Source organism: Xyrauchen texanus, chromosome 41 (assembly GCF_025860055.1).
Source record: "Xyrauchen texanus isolate HMW12.3.18 chromosome 41, RBS_HiC_50CHRs, whole genome shotgun sequence".
NCBI lineage: Eukaryota > Metazoa > Chordata > Actinopteri > Cypriniformes > Catostomidae > Xyrauchen > Xyrauchen texanus.
The window spans coordinates 11,834,636-11,860,073 of NC_068316.1; the positions used below are offsets into that span (position 1 = coordinate 11,834,636).

General features: G+C 37.8%; 1 protein-coding gene across 11 annotated transcripts in view; it reads left to right on the forward strand.

Annotated features, from left to right (window-relative positions):
- The window catches only part of cnksr2a (connector enhancer of kinase suppressor of Ras 2a), a 110,408-nt gene that overhangs the window by 84,718 nt on the left and 252 nt on the right, over window positions 1-25,438 (forward strand). For 5 of the 11 annotated variants that reach the window (XM_052113984.1, XM_052113986.1, XM_052113994.1 and 2 more), the window contains 7 exons: window positions 2,254-2,302; window positions 4,616-4,791; window positions 5,505-5,578; window positions 6,123-6,262; window positions 8,502-8,605; window positions 13,593-14,112; window positions 24,284-24,483. In XM_052113984.1, the coding sequence (XP_051969944.1) occupies window positions 2,254-2,302; window positions 4,616-4,791; window positions 5,505-5,578; window positions 6,123-6,262; window positions 8,502-8,605; window positions 13,593-14,112; window positions 24,284-24,483 (1,263 nt within the window). The remainder of the gene's footprint in view (window positions 1-2,253; window positions 2,303-4,615; window positions 4,792-5,504; window positions 5,579-6,122; window positions 6,263-8,501; window positions 8,606-13,592; window positions 14,113-24,283; window positions 24,484-25,438) is intronic. The other 6 variants (XM_052113985.1, XM_052113988.1, XM_052113987.1 and 3 more) reach the window with 3 other exon arrangements.

Below are 25,438 nucleotides of genomic sequence, written 5' to 3' on the forward strand. Positions count from 1 at the left end.
TCTCTTGAACCATGTGCCCTGCACTTAATCTTTACCCTTCTACATTGAGTCATCAATTTTTAGTACTGTATGGCTGTTTTGTCTCTTTGCTAAAGGCTCATATGTCCTGCCATTCTATATTGTGTTGCTATATTCATGTCTAGGTGTGGAATCCTTGGGGAAGTTGGTCTTATTGCATCTAAGTGTTTTTCACAACTCACTTCAATTCACACAACGATTGCAAATCACACCATCAGGGAGGCGATTCCCACTGCGCTTTATCTTGTTGACATTGATTTGTGATGAGGTGAAACACAGATGAATCACTTCCATTCTGCAACCAATACGGGCCACTTGAACAGCATTTTTAATGGAACAGTTTGCAAAAATATAAAAATGATATTATTATTTACTCACAATAATGTTGACAAAATAATTTTTCCATATAATAAAAGTGAAAGGGGACTGGATCTGTCACACTCCAAAAATAAAAAAGTGCCAATCAATTTTTCCATATGACTCAAACACGTTATTCAAAGTCTTTTTAAGCAATGCGATAGGATTGGACCAAAGTGTAAGTTGTAATTCACTGATCATCCCCTACGCCAAAGCTCTGAAATGGACTACAGAAGTCATATGATGTACTTAAAAGGTTTGTTGATGCCATTTATGCCAAATGTCAATGATTTTTGTATGTCTCTTGACCAATTGTTATTGACATTGATATGGCACCATATTTGATTTGAAAGCTACTGTGTTGGCAAAGATTTTCAGTAAAAAATGACACTGTATATTTCAAGCTGGTCCTCACACAACACTATCGTATGACTACAAAAGACTAACCCTAAGCACAGGAGTCGTATGTACTACTTTTATGTTGTGTGTGTGTGTTTTTATAGCAGTTTTGGAACTAGACAGATCCAGTCCCCATTTACTTTCATTAAAACAGAAAAGAGTGTCCAGAATGTTCATTAAAATTCAACTATTGCTCTTAGGCAGCTGGGTAGATTGCATCCTGAGGTACAGGTCAATAAATCGAATAGCTTTGTATTAGTTAGCATTTTCCTTCGGTCAGTGACACTGTTTTTAATAGATGCATGGCTACACAAGTTTAGCTCTAATTTAATGCCCAAGCTCATAGGAAGTTTCTGCGCAGAGGAGAATTGCCACAGGGCTCAGATCATAAATGTGTACTCCGTAAAGGCATGCACATCGAAGACATACTGCTCAATAAACACAGTCGAAGGATGCTAGAAATCTTATTGTCTCTCTATCCCTCTTCGTGCCTTCCTTCTCTCAGGCATTTTTTTGGTCTCTGACTCCTTCATCTGCTCTGGTGTCACCTCTGATTTTAATTTGACTTATGATGGACTGATGCTCAGAGAATGTTTTGCTTACACATTTCCTCCATGTGATTCCACATGGGAGAATTGGACTGACCGATGACATGGTCTCTAGACATTTTTGCCTCGTTTCACTACCTCCTCCTATATTTTATTCAATTTCATACTCCATAACTCCCTCTTATGCAAAAGTATTTCCAGCTATGCCTAATTTTTCCTAATTCTCTGCCTCTTGATTTTCCTGGATTTCTTTAAGTCTGTCTTTAAGGTTGTCTCTATGCATCCATAATGGATATGATGGCTTAATTTTGTTCAAAAATCCAGATTTATTTGGGGCAATAGCAACCTGCCTGTAAGTCTGAAATTAAGCCACTGCAAAATATGGCCAAACCTTAAGAGGTACCACTCAGCAGTGCGACACAGCAACTGATTTCAAGGCACAAGAGACATGATGTAGCTGGCTTAACAGCAGGCTATTATCTTAAGAGTTGGTTTCTGAGAATTAGTTTATAGTAGACTATGTAATTACTAAAGAAAATCTGTGGCCTCTAACAGGGGAGATGTTGCTGGGTTGTGGTTAAGGCTCAGTGTTGGTAATCAGAAGGTTGCTTCCAAAGATTTGTCAGCAAATCTGTATGTGCAAAATGATTCACGGATTGTTTATGATTGTTTAGCTTCCGATTGGTAGTTAGGACTGTCACAGAGACAGGTGTGATTTCTCAGAACAGATATTTCTGTGATATAGGAAAATTATATATGTGGAATGGATTTTCCATAAAAGGATTGTCCCTGTAATTCTATCATTAACGTTGTATTAAAGTTGTGTGGCTCTAAATAATGATTCTATTCTATTCTTATTGCAGTGCCAGGCCAATCTGACTTATATTCGTGTAAACTCAAAAGCTGACATGTTGTGTCTTCTGCTTTATAGACATTTCAGGGATCCTCTCTGCTGTCCAAGACCAAAAAAAAGAATAAAGGTGATTAATTGTCTTTCTTACTCTCATGTTTGGTAACAGTGTTTTTATGCATTTACTGCCTGCATATTTTCATTCAATGATTAAAAAAAAATAGGTCACCAACATAAACCTAAAAGATGCCTAGAAGTTAAAATAACAATTTCTTATTATTTCTTACTTGCATTCTGATTTTTAGAAGTTGCGTTTTACATTCCTTAGATTTAACAGTGGAAAGGCCTCCAAAGTTAGCAACACCATTATGAAAGTACATTGCATTTCCTCTGTAGTCTCAGATTTTTCATTTAGGAACCATGACAATTGCAGTCTAATGATAGTTCAGTGTACTCCCTTAATAGCCATCTCAATATAATATAGGAACATTTCCCATTTCAAATTAGTCTAAGACTGTGTGTTCATAAACTCATTTGCATTTAAAATTTAATCAAACAATAAGCCATGAATAATTTCACCTCAAGTAGTGGGTGTTCCTAGGAATGATGCAAAGTGGAGGTTGTTTAGGTTGCCAATCGTTGCAACATATCACATTAATATAGGATTCTGCTGATGTGTGCTCACATGTGTCCATGTATTGTCTATTCTACAATGAATTTGGACAGAGCTTGTCCAATGAAAATGGTAACTTTAAGTTCAGCCAAAAAGTTCAATTTAACCTCTTAAGATCCTTGCCATTTTTGGGGATTTCCGCCTGGATTTGGCCTACCCAAATTAAAAAGCTTCCCATTCCCACATACTTTGGCCTAAATACACAGTTTTGGTGTCATTTTACAGGAAACCCTTTGAAGTTGCATAAAACACTGCTAAAAATAAAAAAAAAATTTAAATATATGTTGTCTGAACAGTAATAACCCTCCTAAAAAAAGAGGCTTTTTGATTTTTTTTATATAAATTCATTTTTGAAAGTGTATATAACTCAAGCCCTGTAAACCCTAGCAGCAAGCAGACAGTTTTGGCTGTTTCCACTAGATGTCAGCAAATACCTGAAAAAGGAATTTTGTCTGTATCATGTTTTATTTAATATCTATTTCAATTTATTTGAAGGAGGAATATTACCTTTTTTGGTGTATTTTCCACCTACCCAAATCTAAAGTCTCCCCATACCCATATACAGTGCTATAAATGCAAAATCCCAGTGTAATTTTACAGAAAACCCTTTGTCATTACATAAAACACTGTTGAAAGTGGTAAATATGCGCTCAGGTGTCTGGTGAGACGCGTCTGTGTGTTTTGCGACGTAACCTACCTAGTGATCACTTCACAGTCAGGATGCAATATCACAGCCCCTGATTGGTCTATTTGATCTTGAGAGACATTGCCGGAAAGCGGAGGGTCTAAGCTTTACGGCAATATATGCTTTATCCGGATCGGATGTTTACATATTTTCCTGGATTGTTGAATATCATATAACATTACTTTGTGGTGTTTCTGCACTCGAGGGATTACTTGGGCACACAACCACAGAAAACACTGAAAAACGGCTCATTTTGCAGAGAATAACCTAAGGTAAAGGATTATGTAGCATTTGTGGCTAACTGTGCTGTCTAGTGCGAGTAGCACGGCAAATATTCAATAATTTCACTTGTATGTTTACAAATGTTGATTGTATACTTCATGATTCATTCGAAGTGTATTAGATATGTGATTATACCTCAATAAAAAGACTTATTGGAACTTCTTACTGGCAATGAGAGCTTTCATTTGATACATGGTTTGTACATGTGCGTCATATTTGAGCGATATGAGAAATATGCGTATTCAAAAACGCACATAATTATGACACGACTTTTGATGGGTGGAACTATGTAATTTATTGTAAATAAGTTACTTAGTGTAAAACAAATGCCAAAGTGATGCATATCTCAAGAAAGTAGACATTCTAAGCTTTCAAATGGTACCAGATATGAGCTCATAACTCCTCCGCATACATTTAAAATTGGAAGTACATTATTACTGACGTAATTTTAAATCCCGGATCCGGGATCGTGGATTTAGGTACCATTCAAATGTATGAGTTGGCTTACTCAGTATTTCAAGTCAAGAGCAATTAACATGCATTGCATTGCAGTATTACAAAATAGAAATCTTAAAGTTCTATTAACTTAAAATCGGTAGTTAATTATCTTAAACATGTATTGTTACTGATTGCCTCAATTTTTAGTTCTGCTAACTTATTAGGGCTTACAGTGTAGCACTACCGTAGGTTGGAAATGGGTTTTGAAAAATGTTGAACCACAGAATGCCAATCAGATTGAACTATTCCCAAGAGCCATGTAATGACAATTATTAACACATAATGTCCACTTATTTGGCATCCAGCAGCCCAACTCTCCTCCATCAGTAAGAGAAGGATCTCCTGTAAGGACTTGGGCCGTGGAGAATGTGAGGGCTGGCTGTGGAAGAAGAAGGACGCAAAGAGCTATTTCTCCCAGAAATGGAAGAAGTACTGGTTTGTTCTAAAGGATGCCTGCTTATACTGGTACATGAACGAGGAGGTGAGTGAGCAAGTGTGTGTTTGGCTAATACAGTTGTCTTTGTTGTTTCTCGTATCCAACAGCACAGCAGAAATTGCATTGATCTAGAGATGTGACTTTAATTGCTGGCTTTACCCTCTTGTGTTGAAACAAGATTAATGCTGGTCTACCCCAACAAAACAGTGCTCTGTGCACAGCGTTGCTCTAATGAAGATAAGGAACTCCTCGAACACTCTCTCCTCTCTTGCTCTCGTTAACTCTCACTCTCCCTAGCTTTTGATTAATTTCCCCCCGCGTCCTCTTTTTTTTATCACGACCAGGGTGCTGCATTTGGCTGCCGTTATGGGGGTACAGAGGAAGAAGGGGGAGGGTTCCTCTCGACTGGGTTTTGGTCCACTGAGACACCTGTAACATAGTCTGGTTCTAGTATAATTGATGATCTTCTACTGTGTGGATTTTGTAAATGAAGGCAGGCTTACAGAGAGCCGCAACTATTTATGCTTTTTATTTATTTATACGAAGGCTTTAGTGGCACTGCTACAATTTAATGTTGGAAGAAAAATGGAACTGAGAAAATGAAAAAAAAAAAGAGCAGGGAGGGAAGGAATGAGGAGGTGTAACTACTAATGAGAATGTAATGACACTACAGTTGTGTGTAAGTGGGGTAAAGTGTCGTGACATGCTTATTCTTTCTTTCTTTCTTTCTTTCTTTCTTTTTTCTCTTCATCATTTAGGATGAAAAGGCTGAAGGATTTGTTAGCCTTCCAGAGTTCAAGATTGACAGAGCTAGTGAATGTCGCAAAAAGTAGTGAGTACCTTTAAAACACACTTGTGTGTGTGTGTGTGTGTGTGTGTGTGTGTGTGTGTGTGTGTGTGTGTGTGTGTGTGTGTGTGTGTGTGTGTCGAGAGTGCTGGTTTGTACATTTGCATGCAATAACACAGTGGCCCCAATAAGTATTTGAACATTTAAACCACACATTAAATGTACAATTTAGAATGCTTAATGCATTAGGTGTTTTGGTCATTACTTTTAACCAGCTGGTGCCGATGTCATTTTTAGTGGATGTATGAAGTCTGTTACACTTAAGTTCAGGTATCCTACTAGAGTAACCTCAGGTGTAGTTCATCACATTAACATGGACAAGTTCCACAAATATCTGACAACCAGAATGTGTCCAAAAAAGTTTTAATCTTAATTTTAAACAGTACATATATTATTTTGTAATTAAAGTTCTAACAAGCGTCTTTTGTAAATGTTTTGCTTAAAAAGTTCAAATAAATGCCACTTGGCCCCCCAAATATATTTTGGGGCCATTGTAAATTTTTACTGGGTTTTTTCACTCTCTTCACAGTGCATTTAAAGCATGCCATCCCAAAATCAAGAGCTTCTACTTCGCTGCGGACAGTGTGGACGATATGAACAGATGGTTAAGTCGCCTCAACATGGCGGCCGCCGGCTACACAGAAAGAGAGAGGATCCGTCAGGAACAGGGTGAGAAGATACAACACTTTGTGGAAGAGGCAAACAAAGGTTCAGGGAGGACATGGCCCAATTTCACACACTTACTACTCATTAAAAGTATAAAAACTATATACTTCAATATTAATAGTAATAGTACATACTGTACTTTTCAGTATGTGGAAAGACAGTATCCCTGCATTTGTGATAAAACTGTCCTGAAATTGTGCTTTGATACCTCAGCATCTAGCTAAATGAATTATCTTAAAAATAATTAATAGTTAATGCTTTAAAGGGTTAGTTCACCCAAAAATGAAAATCCTCTCATGATTTACTTACCTTTAAGCCATCCCAGATGTGTTTGAATTTCCTTTTTCAGCAGAATTTAGAGCTTATATTCCCAGAATGTATCATAATCTATATCATTAAAAAAATTATACGTTTTCTTTAAAATGATACCAAGCAACTTGACCCTCCTTGTTTTAGCAGAGTTATAAGCCTTTAATTATGGGTATGCCACTTAAACAGGAAATAATTAGAGATACCATCAGAGCTTAAAGATTTAACTAAATTTAAGTTTAAGTTTTTCTACAAATTAAATATCTAACAAGAATGGTCACAAACACCTTCCTTTTCATTGTGCAAGTACTTGTGGGCAGTATTAGCTGAAAAAGCATGCATGGATACACACATAAAAAATCTACCAGGAGTAGTATTCCACATTTTGCAAACTATTTTCAGCGTGTTATGATTTGGGATGCACTAATTATAATTTTGCATACTGACTAAATTCTACTGAGTTTTAATGCATGTTCAGATTGACTGTTATTTGTGTGTAGGCCCACCCAATAAATATGCTCAGTTTTCATTCTCAAACATATTTAAGTCCTCTTGGGAAGTTAGGATATGTCTTAGAATTGACCACAGATGGAAGAAACTTACATTTTGACAGTGTGTTTTCATCTAATGAGAGAATTGGTTTGTTCATCAGGGGTTCAACACAATCAGTTGATCAGAATTAATCTCAACTCAGATCAAGACTCGACTTAATGAACAGATCTTCTGATGCTCTCTACATTCTTCTCTCTTTATCATTCTCTTTTCTTCTACTCTATCTCTTGCTGTTCCTTATAAGATCTTTCCAGAGCATCAGGCACTCTCTCTTAACAACCAATGAGAATAAACACATATCAATGGACATGGTTCACAAATTCATAGACAATCCTCATTACCTCTCAGACACCCACGGAGACAAATTAAGGGCCTAGCGGAGAGATGGGGACAGAGATTGTGTTTAATTCACTAGCTTTGTTTTTACTGACGATGAGACTGAACGCTGGCAGAGTCTGATGCTGATCGTGCAAGCTTACACACTCCTCCACAACACTCTCAGTCAATCACTTCCTTTCTTCACTGTCTAGACCCCATCCGTCACCTACATTCACACTGTCTGCATGTGTGTGTTAGTTGACTACAGTAGTTGCAAGAATTTTGGCTTGTATGGGTAACGTTATGTCTGTTTCTGTAAAACTATGTGGGTTTATCTAGTTTACCGTTTTGCACTATTTAGATCTTGCCTTTTATTTTGAAGTTTAGTTCACTGCTTCCTGTTAACTGTGACTTCCTTGTCATTTGACCCCCTTGTTTCATGTGTTTTGCTCTCATTGGTTTATTGTCTTATTAACTTGTTATCGGTGCTGTTTTGTCATTGGTTCATGTTTTAGTTGTCTTGTTACTTTAGTTTTTGTCATTGGTTGTCTCAGTCACGTGTTTCCTGTTTGCTGCTTAGTTTGCCACATCTTTGTTGAAGACTGTGTCAGTTCATTTTTGCATTTACTCTGATAAAACTGGACTTGGGTAGGAACCTTTCTACGTCATCGTCTCCTTTTCTGCCTGCAAAATGTGACAGTATGTAAACAGTTTAATGGGATGCAGTTTGGGGACAGAGGAATTCTCCTTCTGCTGTCACAATGTATAGAGAGAGTGCAACTGCAGTTATGTGATCCACAGTTGGTTCGAAACAGATGCAAAACATCGACCAGTGGCAGAACCAGGGTGTGTGAGTGAGTGAGTGAGTGAGTGTGTGTCCACTGTTTCGCTTGGACAAGATCCAGACATTTTACTGAGTGTCCTCTTGGGAAAACCTGTATATGTCTGTATGCCTCACATGATCTCAGAAGCTTTGATATAATTATTGTTTACTTTATGGAAATGTTTCTCAAGAAGCTAATGACCCCCTGCGTGCCCCTCTCACACTCTCTCTTTCTTTCAGCAGATTACTGGAGTGAGAGTGATCATGAAGACAATGAGACGCCCTCTACACCCAAGCAGGACAGCCCCCCACCCCCTTATGACACATATCCACGGCCACCATTAGTGAGTCAGCATGCTAACCACCACACCAACACACAAAATAACACACACCCATGCACGGCTCTCTCATTGTGTAATCCCACACAATGGCACTGCTTTATAATGCCTGACATTTGGCATTGGTAAAAGAGTTTTGTTGTGCCATACCCCAGTACTTGTGTGTGTGTGTGTGTGTGTGTGTGTGTGTGTGTGTGTGTGTGTGTGTGTGTGTGTGTGTGTGTGTGTGTGTGTGTGTGTGTGTGTGAATTAGTCAGACCACCTTTCTCTGGTATGGAGGCCACTGTAGATATGCTACCAGACTGAGTCCTCCGCCTAATGTCTGTCTTTCTCTCTCTGTATCTCTTGATCTTTGTGAGTCACTATACTATTCACTCTGTGCTCTCGAAAGAGTGGGTCTTTGTTTCTACTGTGTTACTTTTTCCTTTTTTTATTTATTTTTCACCCCAAAATCAAAAGAAAAAAAAGAAATTATGCTTTGCATAAAGAAAATGAAGCCTAGGACAATTCAGATTGTTGCCATTGTTACATTATTTTCATGGCAATTAAGCACCCCACCCACCCCCAAACAAATTCTCTGTACTGTATTGCCAAAAAATTAATAATGGTCTTCATTCATGAAAGACAAGCATAACAAATGTCCCTAAAATGTGAATTGTTGCATTGAATTGAATAAAATTTATGACAATGGATTACGAAACGTTAACACAGACATTTGTTCTGCTCATGTTTTTTAAATGAGGACCCATTATATATTATTATATATAATTGTAGCATTTGGTGTACTGCCTTTAATTTATGCTGATTTAATAAAAACAATAAATAAATAAATCTTTGCATTACATAATTTGTGCCATTGTAGTTTGGGTGAGGGGGTTGTAGATTTCGGCACAAGTTTCCAAGTTAAATGTCTGACATCAAGGCATTCTATTGCATATTTCTAAGTTGGGAGTTGTAATTTCCAACTATCCAAAACCTCATTCAAACTTGGCACTGGATATTCCCGAGATCAATGTCAGGGAGCCTTCTGTGTGAACACAAGCCAGAGCCAGAATGCCAAAAAAATAATTCCTGGGATCAGACCCTAGTAACATTTCAACTTTTAAAGATTTGTAATGACTCAATTAGGGTTGTGCCGATAGACGATGATATCAGGGATCGACGATAGTCAGAGATATCGCCAATAGCTGATGCCTTTGATGATATCAAGATGATATTTGGCTCGTTTTTCCATTAATGTATTATTATTATTATTATTATCATCAAATTAATATTACAATTAATTTGCCCTGCCATATTTTCACATCGACATCACCGCATATAACCGACACTTGCAACACCGACACACACGTCTGAGGATTATAAAAATGAAATATTGAAAATGGTTTAAAAACAGACTACAAAACTACATCCCACATCATAATTAAATTGCAAGGTGATAGAACTATATTCACAAATTATGTCAAGAGTGCTTGTTATAAAAGAGACACATCATTCTAATACAGTTTTTGCTTGAGCCATGGTGAAAACGGCATGGTCATTCGTCTGCATTTTGTTTTCTTTGCATAGCACATTAACATAAAATTGTAATGATACTACTAATAATAATACTAATAACACTGCAATAACAAGTTGCTGTTATTATTATACGATTAAAAATGATATAACCATCCATACCTCTGCAGTGTGGTTCAATGAATGTCGTTTCGAGACATTTTGCCTCCAGTTTCCAATCCTCCGAAATATTATGGATTGTCACAGACATGTAGGTGGTCATGTTTATGTTTGACAACATCTGTGGTCAAAGTGACAAAGTCAGCCGCATTCAGATCTTTAGTTCCCTCGTTTTATTGTTCAGATCTGGGATAGCAGTGTTGGTGAAGTACTTTCGCCCTGGCAGCTTGTACTGTTTGTCAAAGGTTTGAAGTAGATCTCTAAAACTTAACTGTATGATAGACCATCTCCTTTGCGATAGAACTGGAGACAGCTGCTGTGCACTGGGCCCACATTTCACTGTTTAGTTTGTACTTGTACCGATGATAGATGGCTGACTTCGATCTTTGCCGACCACAGCTTTTCTTGGTGCTAGCTTAGCAGCATCAGCATGGTGGTGGACACGCAAATGTGTATATATAGGGTTGAGACTCCTTCACCGGCACAACTCTCGTGCAAAGTTTGCAAATTGCCTGTGTGGTATCCACGGGCTCACCTTTTGCATCTGGTTTAAAACCTAAATATTGCCAAATAGGTGACTGGACATTTTCTTTATCTTTGTTCGCAAAATGATGGACAACGATAAAATTATTGCCCCCAGCGCGCGATAGTATCGTGTATTGCCGATGTCACAGGCTGACGATAGGACGATCTGACAATGAAGAAAATCGCACAACACTAGACTCAATATACCTTTTTAGATAGCTTTGCAATGTTATGACAGGCCACCTGTTTGTTCATCCATTTATTTTAATATCCCTAAAAAGGGCAAGAACATAAGAGAATTTATTTCCCAACACATTTGGTCCCAAATAATACATCTGTGTTTTTCACTCCAAAATATATTTCTACAAGCAATTTTATAGCTTGTAGAAATCATGATCGAAAAAATGGCATTTGACGTTTTGAAGCAAACTTAATTTACAAATACAATTACTGAATCGAATGCACAACTTAACTGTTGCAGGGGAAATTATAATTTTTTTGTATGTTTGTTTTTTGTTTTTGTTTAAATATAATTTTTCTGATATTTAATATTAATATGCTTGCAATGCACCTTGACACTGTGCTTTTATTTTCGCTTTCCTTTTTTTACCATTTTCACTTTCAAACTGTATTATCCTTGGGATGCAGTGCAGTAGATAGAATCATATAAAAATTATCTTATGAGCTATTTATGAAATTAGGCCTAAATGCCTGAATAAAATCAATAAAATGTATCATGAAAATCTCATACAAGGACCAAAGTGCTACTCGTCATCCATGCAGAAGATGAAATTCACCATCAATTGAAAAGTGGTAATGTGATTTATTTGTTTCCAAGTGGATGAAAGAGCAGGCTTCTCGAGAGAAAAGACGTGGTTATCAGTGAACTCAAGACACTGTACATTAGAAGTCACACCGTGATGTCACTTTTGTTTTTATAGGATTTTTTCGGGAATGTGAGTTCGATCACAGATTACCGGAATTCTCAGGCAGTGTAAATTAACAAAATCTTGCACTCCCAAAACAGTTCCAGATCTACTTTTCTGGGATTCATCCTGGGATCTCTGTGTGAAAGGGGCTTAAATTGAATGAAATGTAGAGACAGGAAAAACAACAGGCATGAATTCTTAAAGTTTTCACACCCCTGCTGAGATGAAAGTAGCTAATTCTTATATAGTGTGTCTTCCTTGTATTCCCGTGTGTGTGTGTGTGTGTGTGTGTGTGTGTGTGTGTGTGTGTGTGTGTGTCACTCCAATTAGGATCTGGTGTCTCTGCATTCCTGAATGTGTGTGGTTTAATTTGAGTGTGTATGTGTGTGGGTGGCTTTGGTTAGCAGTGACCATGTTTTGTGTGTGTTCTTCTGTGCAGTGCTGATGGGCAGGTCAGCCAGAGGCCAAACATGGTTGCATGGCTTTATTTAAAAGCAAGCAAAGACCTATCATTTAAACGATTTTATTTCTTTAGTTTTTCTTTTCATTTCCACAAACTCACACACACACACACACACACACACACACACACACACACACACACTTGTTGTGTTTCCATGTTTTATGGGGACTTTCCATAGACATAATGGTTTTTATACTGGACAAACTTTATATTCTATCCCCTAAACCTAACCCTACCCCTAAACCTAACCCTCACAGAAAAATTTCTGCATTTTTACATTTTCAAAAAACATAATTTAGTATGATTTATAAGCTGTTTTCCTCATGGGGACCAACAAAATGTCCCCACAAGGTCAAAAATTTTGGGTTTTACTATCCTTATGGGGACATTTGGTCCCCACAAAGTGATAAATACACGCTACACACACACACACACACACACACACACACAGACACACACACACACGTAGTGTTTCCATGTTTTATGGGGACTTTCCATAGACATAATGGTTTTTATACTGTACAAACTTTATATTCTATCCCCTAAACCTAACGCTACCCCTAAACCTAACCCTCACAGAAAACTTTCTGCATTTTTACATCTTCAAAAAAAATAATTTAGTATGATTTATAAGCTGTTTTCCTCATGGTCAAACATTTCGGGTTTTACTATCCTTATGGGGACATTTGGTCCCCACAAAGTGATAAATTCACGCTCACACACACATTCATCCTACACTTATTCACACACACACACAGGCACACATTGTTCCCAGAGAAAAACAAATTAGAGGGGAGATTGACATTAACCAGAAGACCTCCAGAGTGGTTTACTTGTTTTTCACAAGATTACAGAGAATGAGCCCATTAAAAAGAGGTTGAAATCACCATTGTAGGAAACAGACTGTTTTTCTTCCCTTTCTATCTGTCTTTCTTATTTTCTATTTATCCATCCATCCATACCTGTTATTTTTAAATGTTGCCAATTCTGTGAAAGCAGAAAAAGCACCCAAAGTCAGGGTGCAATTTCACACTAACTGTACTGCACAGGTTCATGATCTCTATACACTGTTCTGTCCCATATCCCTCCATTTTTCTATATTCTGCACTTTTCACAGAAAAAAGAGCTCTCTCTCTCTCTTCTTCATTATTCATCTGCCTGTCTCAGTAAGGAGAGAGGGTAAACTGCGGCCTGGTCTATTCTTTGAGTCTCTTCATTAGCACACTTTATTCTTGCCTTTTTGCTTAAAGGCAAGACATGGAGAATGAGAGTGGCACTGTGTAAAAATGGCCTGAATTGTAATCGAGGATATTTTAGAAACAAGGGATGCTCCTGGGTGGATCCTAACTGACCATTTGTTCACTCTCTTCTTTTATATCATTCTTTTTTCTCTCTCACACAGAACCAAGTAAGTTGTGCCAGTCCTTACCTGGAACCGAAGCACAGCCGTCTCTCCTCCACTGAAACCTCACAGTCTCGGTCCTCTCACGAGGAGTACCGCTCCGAACCACAAGGGGGCAGCAGCAGTGGAGGGGGTTCTCCTGCTCGGAAGTCCGCAAGCCAGCGGCGCTCATGGCAGGACCTGATTGAGACTCCCCTGACCAGTTCAGGCCTCCACTACCTACAAACCCTGCCCCTAGAGGACGCCGTGTTTTGCGAGCCGGGGGTAGGTCTGTCTCCGGAATACCTTCGCCAGTCAACTCTGCCTGCTCAGCGTACACTGATGCAGGACCATTATGGTCCCTTCCCCATGGTTGAAGGGGAGAGGTACAGAGACTCTGCTACCGTGGTCGGGAAACCCCGCAGCTTCACGCTGCCACGGGACAGCGGCCTGCATGTCCTCCTCACGCCCTCAGCTAGCATGGCAGAACAGCGGGACCCCAGTCGCAGGGAACTCAGCCGTAGTCACTGCATTAACAATGGTGGGTCCACAGTGCTTAATTTATATATTTAGACATACAGTTTATATAATTTGGTGATGACAATGTAATAACATTGTAATTACAATTTTTAAACACTAGGTTTTACACAATCACTGACCAAGAGTGGATGCAACAAAACAAATTCTGCTGAATCAAACCTTGTTTTTTGACTTTGCAATGTGTGGTCATGCTTGAGAGGAAATAAACGGTTCTACAGACATGATCAGCTCAAATCAGGCAACTGAAACATCTATATTAGATTTTAATAACACCCCTCATTATTAAAACTGTAGGCACAGCAGAGTAATTTAAATGCCTATGTGAAATTATTTGGGAGCCTCAATATTAAATGGTTATGAGCAGCACTCTCACTGAGGGACAAGTGCAGGTAATGAAGCTTTGCAGGAATACTATTTTGTCAGATGCAGACACAGAAGATTATTTTATTTATTTTTCTGTCTGTATATCTTCTTGTTTTTCATACCCTCTGTATCTCTCTCTCCTTGTTATATTTTGTGTTGATGCTGTAGGAAGCATAAACAGTGTCTGAGTTGCAGGATTTTTTTAGCTGTGCTGTTAGGTCCCCCACTGAGATTTGTCCACTCACTTTCTATCATACACGTGCACACACACACACACACACACACACACACACACACACACACACACACACACACAACACGCATACACATGCAGGCATTTTCTTCTAGAAATAGCTGCATGCTCTATTACATGAAACTCATTTTAAACCTAAAGCACAGTTGGGGTTCTGTCACTCCTGACCTTCTTTATCTTACTTTACCTTACTTGGGTTTGATTTACAAGAACAGTGCATATTAATATACATTTTTTGTAAAGACTATCAGCTCTAGTCTCTGGACAGGTATAACTAAAAACATAGAATCCCATAAGTAAGGCACATTTCATACAAATAAAGTTATTGTTAAGTTTGTTGTAAGCTGGAGGAAATAATAAAACATAACCACACTTTTGATAATTTTGTAACCATAATGTATAGTCATTTTGAAATTACACATCAGTTTAATTCTTTATTATTGCGGCAAGTTGCTACATGCTTGGCAACAATAAACAACCTTCAATTAGGCTAATGAATTACATTATTTGATGGATAATTTTTTATTCTTCTAATTTTTCAAGATATTAAAAAACGAAATGTTTTTATTTTTGGTAACTGGTTTGAACAAAGGTTAAAAATGTTCTTTCTTTTTTAAATTAAAGTACTCTGTGCTAAGGGTGGGTGATGTACCATTTGCAGTGCTATCAGATCTTTTAAGGAAAAAAAAGGGACATGGTCTGAAAAAACACGCTCAAAATAAGGGACTTGCCTCAACCAATTTAAGTGATAAGCAATTGTTTCCCCAATAAAATATTTTTTTTTTCCGCATGTGGGGGGAATTATCAGCATAGAAATCGTGACAAGCAAAGTATACAGTAACCTATATAAATAATGTATTTTCAATAAATGTATTCTTAACATTCAATATATCCCCAAAAATATTTCAAGTAAAAAAAAATACAAAATGCAAAAATACATCTGGCCATCTAAAATCAATTAATTGCCAAACTATTTGCACTGTTTGCACCGCACCCTGGACTAAACGTCATCTTATCCAGTATGATTTATTTTATTTTAAACATGTAATAATTATTTAATCATTTTTATTTTAATTATTTGTTTTAATTACAGATCTACTTCTTGGTCAGAACCCGGCAGCATCAAATCTCTATTAATGCATTATATCTAAAAATAATTCAGTAAAGACTTGGAAACAACTGAGAAATGTACTATTTACCTCAATATTTTTGTATCTGGATTAACGTTGCATTTATACATAGCAATTATATATAGTTGTCTATAAGGTCTTCAGCATGTCACAGAAGGCTACATCCACAATGTGTATTAAGGCAAATAATTGTGTGGTGTTAAAGTTTCCTTCAGAATCAAAGCAAATACTTATCATGTTCAACAAAGTTTTTTGGGCAACGGAAGTGGTGTAATTCTGCAAATTTACTGTAAAAACCATTTATTATTTACTGGTTACCAACTAATAAATAATGTGAAAAGGACTTTGTTCCCAATTTTCAGTTACGTTCTGCAAAGACGTTGGAACGTTTTCATTCCATGATTCTGCTTATCATTATTCAAATTTAAATATTCAGTATAATGTTTACAAGTCTGCACTGTATTGTTATTCCTTAAATATTCTGGTTCTTAAAGGAATAGTTCACCCTAAAATGAAAATTCCTCCATACCCTAATGTCTATCTTTCTTCTGCAAACACAAACAAAGATTTTTAGAAGATTACGATTACATATACATTTATTCATTTGGCAGACGCTTTTATCCAAAGCAACTTACAAAAGAGGAAAACATAAGCGAATCATCTTAAGGAGACAGTGGTACGAAAGTGCCATATTTCAAAGTTTCACTAGCATCAGAATAATATACAAGTGCAATTTTTATTTTGTTTGTTTTGTTAGTGACTGGTTTAGTGCTCTTGGAAAAGATGCGTTTTAAGTCATTTTTTGAGGACAGAGAGTGAGTCAGCTTCACGGATGGAGTTGGGAAGGTCATTCCACCACCGTGGTATGATGAAGCTGAAAGTCAGAGAAAGTGTTTTTGTGCCTCTTTGTGTTGGTACAACAAGGTGACGTTCTTTAGCCGTCCGCAGTCTTCTAGTGAGTGTATAGCGCTGCAGAAATGATTTTAGGTATGTTGGAACAGACCCAGTGACTGTTCTGTATGCCAGCATCAGAGCCTTGAATTTGATATGTGCATTAACTTGTAGCCAGTGGAGAGAGACAAAGACTGGTGTAACATGCGTTCTCTTTGGTTCATTAAAGACCAGATGTGCTGCTGCATTCTGGATCATTTGTAGAGGTCTAATTCTACATGCAGGAAGGCCTGCAATGAGAGTGTTACAGTAGTCCAGTCTAGTTATGACTGAACAAGCAGTTGTGTGGCATGTTCAGATAAGAAGGGTCTTATCTTTCTGATGTTGTAGAGTGTAAATCTACATGATCTTGCAGTCTTTGAGATGTGGTCTGTGAAATGTAGTTTGTTATCGATGGTTACCCCTAGAGTTCTGATCGTTTTTGAAGGCATTACTGTAGTCGAACCCAGCTGCACGGTGATGTTGTGCTCGACAGCAGGGTTGGCTTGAAAGACCAGGAGTTCGTTTTTGGCTGGATTGAGTTTCAGGTGGTGTTCCTTCATCCAGGCCGAGATGTCTGCCAGGCAGGCAGAGATTCGAGCAGTCGCAGTTGTGTCTTTGGGCTGGAAAGACAAGTAGAGTTGTGTGTCGTCAGCATAGCAGTGGTAAGAGAAACCATGTGCCTGAATGATGGTCCCAGTGATGTTGTGTATATAGAGAAGAGAAGTGGCCCAAGCACTGATCCCTGAGGTACCCCAGTAAGTAACTGATGTGGCTTGGATACCTCACCTCTCCAGGCTACCTTGAAGGACCTACCAGAGAGATAGGAGTTAAACCAGTCAATCACAGTTCCTGTAATACCCAGCGAGGAGAGGGTGGAAAGGTCCATAGAATGCAAGTGAATGGTAAAAAAACTTTGAAGCCCCAACAAGCACATAAAGGCAGCATAAAAGTAATCCATGAGACTTGTGGTTTAATAAATGTCTTCTGAAGCGATCGAATTGGTTTTGGGTGAGAACAGACCAAAATGTGAAAGAAATTGTAACCATAAATCTTGACATCCATATCTGCTTGGCGATCATGATTTCAAGCTCGATTTCACTTCCTAGCGCTATCTAGCACTCGTATGCATCAAGCAATAGGAGGTATAACTGAACTTGAAATCATGATTGTGCCTATAGACTGCAATGGCAAGATGTAGATCTTGAAGATTAGATTGCTTCAGAAGACATGGATTAAACCTCTGGAGTTTTATGGATTACTTTTTGCTGCCTTTATTTGCTTTTTGAAGTTTCAAAGATTTCTTCTTACTATCTTCATTTGTGTTCTGCAGAAAAAAGTCAAACACATCTAGAATGACATGAGGTTTGAGTAAATGATGAGAGAATCTTAATTTAACCTGAAGTATTAAACTTCTGCAGTTAATGCAGCCCGACTGCTCCAACATACAGATGGCATTCAAACGTTTTGTAGACAATTTCAGCCTTAGGTGTGCCGTCTATTTTTGTTTATTGTAAACTTGATGCTATATAAGATTACATTTTTTAAATTGACTAACATTAATAGAATATTTGGCATTCAAAATCTAACCAGGAGTGATGACATCATCATAATATTTGCATAATTGATTCCCATTTGTATTATTTCTTACATACATGTGCATACTTAATTGTGATTGGTCTTGTTTTCCTTACATATATCTATCCATTTCATTCATTTATCCATTTGCACAGCCAACTGAAAATGAAATTATGCTCAGTTTCACGACATCAGTAAAATGGATGTGATGCAGCAATTCATTAAACCAGAACCAAAACTTAAAACCTAAGCTTACCTTAAACTTTACCACCATTCTTTTGTACTTGTATTTGATTTAGGAAATGCAAATCTATTTGAATATTGGTGTCTTTTGTCATAATGCTGTTACCGCTTTATGTTGTGCCTAGGAACACACCTTAACCCTGTAAAAACTGTAACGCTCTGGCTCTCCAGGCTTATTGCTTTAACCATGTACAGTAGTTAGCAGTGAATGAGCGGTATGCTTTACAGTCTCATATCAGAATAAGATATTCTGTCATTTTTTTCTATTTGATCTAATGTCAATTTAGACACACTTCTCTCTTCTACCCACAGGAAGTTGCCCATTTGCTGTTCGCTTGCCACTTTGTTTATCTTACCCGTATTACTTCATCTAACCCCATCTCACTGATTATCATGTCATGGCTCACTTCCATCTTCCTTTATCTCAATCTCTGCAGTATATTTCTCATCTCACTGCCATCCCAATGTCCACTATCTCAATGCCTCACATCCCATCAGCCCTCTCTCACACTGTCTCACTCTTTATTTTAATATTCCCCTTTATTTCTTTTCGTCATGTCAGACGGAACTCCAGCAGTAGTCTATAAATAATCCCAGTGGCTTTTAATGAGTATCCCTCTTATCTGTGTGTCTTTTATCTTTTTCTTGTCTCCATCTCTCTCTGGAGGAGTTGGGGGCATTTGTTAGTCATCCAAAGAGCCCATGTGTGCTGTACCACATACTGAAGAGAAAAGAAAGGCACGGCCAATCGATCGTGACTCAATTGTGTGTTTCCCGGCGGAATGGGAGAGAGAGACTGTTTTACAGAATAGGAGAGTTTTGCTGCACTTCTAGAGAGTTCTAGAGAGAATTGTGCACCTAAAGAAAAATTGAGGTAACCTAAAAATTTAAATTCTCTCATCATTTACTCATCCTCATGCCATCCCATATGTGGATGACTTTCTTTCCTTTGCTGAACACAAACAAGATTTTTAGATGAATATCTAATTTCTGTAGGTCCATAGAATGCAACTGAATGGTTACCAACATTTTTATTCTCCAAAAGCACACAAAGGCAGCATAAAAGTAATTCATATGACTCCAGTGGTTACATCTATAACTTCAGAAGTGATATAGGTGTAGGTGAGAAACAGATCAATATTTTAGTCCTTTTTAACTATCAATCTCCACTTTCAATTCCACATTTTTCTTCATTTGTTTTTGCTGATTCACATTCATATCAGCACCTACTGTGCAGGGAAGAGAACTGATAGTAAAAAAAGACTTATAATTATTGAATCAAATCAAAGAATCAATGAATTATTGATCTGTTTCTCACTTACACCTATCATTGCTTCTGAAGATATAGATTTTACCTCTGAAGTCATAGAATACTTTTATGTTCCCTTTGTGATTTTTGCAGCTACAAATTTCTGGTCAAAATTCACTTCCATTGGATGGACCTACAGAGCAGCGATATTCCTCTAAAAAACTTTTTTTACGTTCTGCAGAAGAAAGTCATACACATCTGGGATGACATGAGAGTGATTAAATGATAAGAGAATTTTCATAATTTTTCACTATCCCTATAATAATTAATAAAATTATCACAAAAAGCTTTAAAAACTTATTAGCTTATTAGTTGTAGGGATTTTTCAAAACCCCTTACCTTCAGTATTAAACTGTGGAGCATAACTTCCCACATTTAGTCCTACACTGTTAGTGCATGAATAATACTGAACATCAAATCATGTGGCTTGTCTAGAAGAGATGTGCTATTACTTTTCTAAGCGACTGAACTTTATGCCCATTGAATTATTGAACTGATGAAAAAATTCCATACACTTGAATTGGAGGGACTCAAGACATATCTTGGGACCAGATTAATTATATGCACTTGGATTTTACATTTTAACTTACCAATATAGAAACATACATATTCTATTTCAAGTGCGTAACATGCAGATCCTGATAGCAGTGTCAGCCATCCACAAGATACCACACTGACACAAAAAGCATAAAATGCAATCTGAGTTAGAAATACTGCTGTAGACAGACTGTCCTTGGAGTCCTTGGTGTGTGAGTGGATAGTGGCTGAATGGATAATGATTCAGAGATTTTTAGTACTAAACTGATTTCCATCTAGAGCCACTCTGCTCTATTTATTAAAACATAATTCCCCTGCTATGTGCAACAAAAAATATTCTACTCTACACTCCATTTGCAGCATATGCTAAGTGAATCTGTGTGGGACTGCTGCCCTCTTGTGGTTATTAATTTTAAACTGGGCTGAAATCCGTCTAGTTTTAGTAACTCTTGTGGTGTCTGGCATTAGCTGACCCCATTTACTCAACCCTTGATGTTCTGTGACAAGTTTGTGAATTGTTTCCATTTTGTGTGTTTTTAACGTGCTAAAAGACAGTGACAGTGAGAGGGCCGGTGTGTTTCATTATTAATCTTCTGTCATCATTGACTCACCCTCATGTTTTTCCAAATTCTTTCTTCCATGGAATTCAAAAGGCAGAATATAATTGTATCTTTTTACAATACAATGAAAGTGAATGGTGACAAAGCCTCTAATTTTTGTACTTTTGTTTTCCATGAAGACATTTTTTTTATAACCAATTAAAATTTTTGGGGTGAACTAATCCTTTTTACATTGCAGACATACAGACATGGAGGGAAATATTTTGTTGGCACAAAGAAACCAAGCACCCATTTCCATCGGTGCAAAGTAACGAATTACATATACTTACGTTACTGTAATCAAGTAGTTTTTCCCAGGAATTGTACTTTAAGTAGTTTAAAAATGGTATACTTTCACTTTTACTTGATTACATTGGCTTGGGAGAGTCTCGTGACTCCCGTCAAATCAAATCACATGTAAAAAGATATGATTTGTGAAAATGGCAGCTGTAGATCGGCGTCAACTTTTATGGATTTGGAGGAAGCCTCAAACACAGTTCCAGAACATCACATGAAAGGGCTATTCGCAATGAAAAAGGCCAATTGCATGATTGTGTCAAGTGAGTTTAACTTGCTCAAGCCAGATATCAGCGTACATCCTGCCTCTAATTTGAAGAAACATAGAGGTAAATTTCATATTTCTGCTTACTAGATTCCATGTCTATAATGTAGCCTGTAATTTATCTATCTATCACTGAGATTATTGGGTTGATGTGAGAGATTAATGCAATGTTATCGATAGGGCTGGGCGATAAAATACTCTTGATTTTTATCTGAAAGAGAGAGTGATGTCCTCGATACCGATGATACATTTTTGAGCCTCTATTCTACATCTAGACCAGGGTTGTTCATTTCATCGATCGGAATGTAAAAAGAACACCACTGGTTGATTGATCTAGATAAAATATAATAGATTTTCTTTTTATTTCCTGATGTCTGTAGCTGTGCGCTGTTTGATTGACAGGCGGCTAATGTTTGTGTGCTAATGCGGGTACGCACCAAAACGATCAAATACACTTTATAATTCCGCCAATTCCTGTCTTGATGAGGAATTAATGTAAACGCAGTCGGTTTGGTCTAAAGTGAACATAAAGCATATTTGCATTAAAATGCTGGACTTGAAGTGTATATAACCCAATTGAGCAGTCTAGTAGGCAATGTCATATAAAAACTATTGATCAAACAACAATAACAAAAAAAACTAGAAAACCACTCACTACTTTTTGGCCGTATAACTTGAGTAGCTTAAAAGTATTAATGTAATAGAATAAATCAGTGACATTTTTAATAACAATACTTTTTTAATAATACTGACCCCTGATGTAGAGAGTGTGTTAATGTGTACAATATATTACCAGGAAAGTAGAGATGATAAAATCATTTATAATTATGCTTGGCCTTTATCAAGTTTTTTTTAATGCCCAATAGAAAAGTATCAACCTTTGTAGAGCAATACTTCAGGCAGAATATTCCACCAGTCACAAACTTCAGAAAATTGTGCATCATGCATTAGAATGAGAACACAACTACTGCTAGGCTTAAAAGTTACAATAATTAAATCAGTGTGGAACGTTGTTTCTCAAAAAGAATACAACAGTGCCCCTCATGTGCTACTTAAAGAATCACCCAAAAATGAAAATTCTCTTATCATTTAGTCACACTCATGCTATCCCGAATGTGTATGACATTCTTACTTTAGCATAACAGAAATTAAGATTTTAAGAAGAATATTTCGGCTCTTTTGGTCCATACAATGCCAACATTTTGACACTCCAAACAGCACATAAAGGGAGCACAAAAGTAATCCATAAGACTCCAGTGGTTTAATCCATGTCTTCAGAAGAGATATGATAGGTGTGGGTGAGAAAAAGATCAATATTTAAGGCCATTTTTACTAGAAATTCTTCTCTCTGCCCAGTAGATGGCGATATGCATGAATAATGTGAATCACCAAAATCAAAAGAAGAAAGTGAAAGTTAAATTGGAGATTGACTGAGCAGGGAGGAGAATTTGTGGTAAAAATGTACTTAAATATTGATCTGTTTCTCACCCATATCTCTTCTGAAGACATGGATTTAACCACTGGAGTAAGCTACTTTTATGCTCCACATGGATTAGGCTACTTTTATGCTGACTTGCGGGATTTTTGGAGCTTCAAAATGTTGGCACCCATTCACTTGCATTGTATGGACCAATGTTCATACTAACATTATGTTCTGCTGAAGAAAGAAAGTCATACAAATTCGGGATGGCATAAGGGTGACTATATGATGAGAGAATTTTAATTTTTGTGTGAATTATTCCTTTAAAGCCTGATGTGGCCCCTGTACCAATCAAATGCTTCCCCCTCTATTGTGTGGAACATGACGCGCCAAGTGACCCTGCTTTTTTTAGTGTCAAGGCATTCCTTGCATTGTTTTGAACATGTTTTAGGCACAACAATAACACTCTCTGTCTGCATTAAGGGAAATTTAGACATTACACATAAACTTTTAATGTAATTGTTTCATACATTATGATATAAAATGAGGATCATTGTATTGAAAATAACTTTTACATATTTTCATTTCTGTAATAATGTAGCCCTTTTATTTTTTTGATCAGATTCATGTAGTGTTTATAGTATCATAGATAAGTGATGTTTTTTAAAGTTGTCAGTCACAAACACCTATAAAATACCTATATTTTGTTTTCTTTCTGGCAAACAGCCATAAAAGGGTATGTAAATTACAGTATGTGTGCTACATTTTTAAATTGCAGCATACAGTTTTTATTATAAAGGGGCATAGATTTCGCAACTCAGTACTCAATACTTCCTACTCATGAGTACATTTAAATGAGCTACTATTTTACTCTTACTTGAGTAATTTTTAGGACAGGTACTTTTACTCTGCTCTTTTTTTTTTAAGAAGTAACAGTACAAGAAGCAAACAGTACTCTTTCCACCCCTGCCCATTTCTCTGAACTAGAATGAAGGATAAGAGAAAATGTTCCTCTGTTTACGTAAATCTGAGCATTAATTAAGCATTTAGCTGTGCCATCCTGAAAAAAATACTTCTTGTGCTGGTTTTCTGTCATTTTCTCCTTAATAGTAACTCAATAAAGGCAAATAACAGCCAGAATATTGTGACCTGTTTGTCTGTTTGTTGTGCAGTCTCACAGTATAATGTGGTCTGCTACTTTTAAAGTCATCCCTCTTTAACACTGGCTTTTTGTGGCGACCCCCACAGGCGGGGAGCAGGAGTGCCACGGACAGGCAGATTCTCTTGGTGATTTGTACCGGGCGCTGGAGCGTGCCAGCCTGTCACCCATTGGTGAGCACCGCCTTTCCACCCGTCTGGAGTACAAACACCTTTTCATCCGGCGTTGCAACGATCCGCAGCTAAATGACAAACTGCATCATCTCCGCATCCTGCAGAGCACGCTCAAGGTACTTGACCTTTGCTGCTGCATGGGTCCCATATCACCATGTGTCCCTTTTTGTCTCATCTGTCCTGTCTGTCCATTCCCCTCCATCTGTTTGATGTCTTTGGGGTTCTGAGGACAGCAGAATTAGAAAGTAGAAATTTGACCTGTCCCATTTGCACCCTATGACCTTGCAGTGCTCCTCTGAGTTCACACTTTGGTGACATTATGCCACAAAGGCTGTCGGGTAATAGTCCACTGTGGCAAAAGTGTGCAACGAGGGTGCAACCTAAATAGACAAATGAGACACGTTGCGGTCATATGAATTTCACAGGCACATGACAGCCACTACAAGTCCAAATGGATGCAAGTAGACATCAATTGTGGCATTTGGGACAGGCCCGTAGTAACAAAAGACTTTAGGTTTGTTGACATGGGAAGACATTAAGGTTTGTTTATGTTTTCAAGCCAAACTGCTGTCCCAGAATCCCATTTATGTTAGACAGAGTTCTCTGCCTGGTGTGGGAGGAGGGTGTGGCCGAAATTCCTGACTCCTTTGCTGAGAACCCTGCTTTTCGGTCTGGTTTAGTCTAGTTTAGACTCTGCCTGGTGCCCAGTTGGATCTTTCTGTGGTCGGGTCAGTCAGTCTGTGCCTCTGCTGTAACACTGGGTCACTTTCCATGCTGCCGCCCTGTGCTTGTTGTGTTGGGGCATAGACTCCTGTTGCATTGTGGGTACTGTAAGCATCCCTTATCACTCAGACTTGAATGAAAGGTTAATTGGGGGCACGAAGCCCACAGTGCCAGAGGACTCCAGTCAAGTCTGAGCATGCTATGTGTGTGTGTGCCACTCTACTCATCTAGGTGAGTCTGCATCGTCTGAGCTAACAGCCTGTGGCGTGCTTTGAGTATGACATCCTAACTTCTGTGTAAAAGAGACTGTGTCTATAATGCCCACCCTCTCCTGCTCTCTTTCTTCAC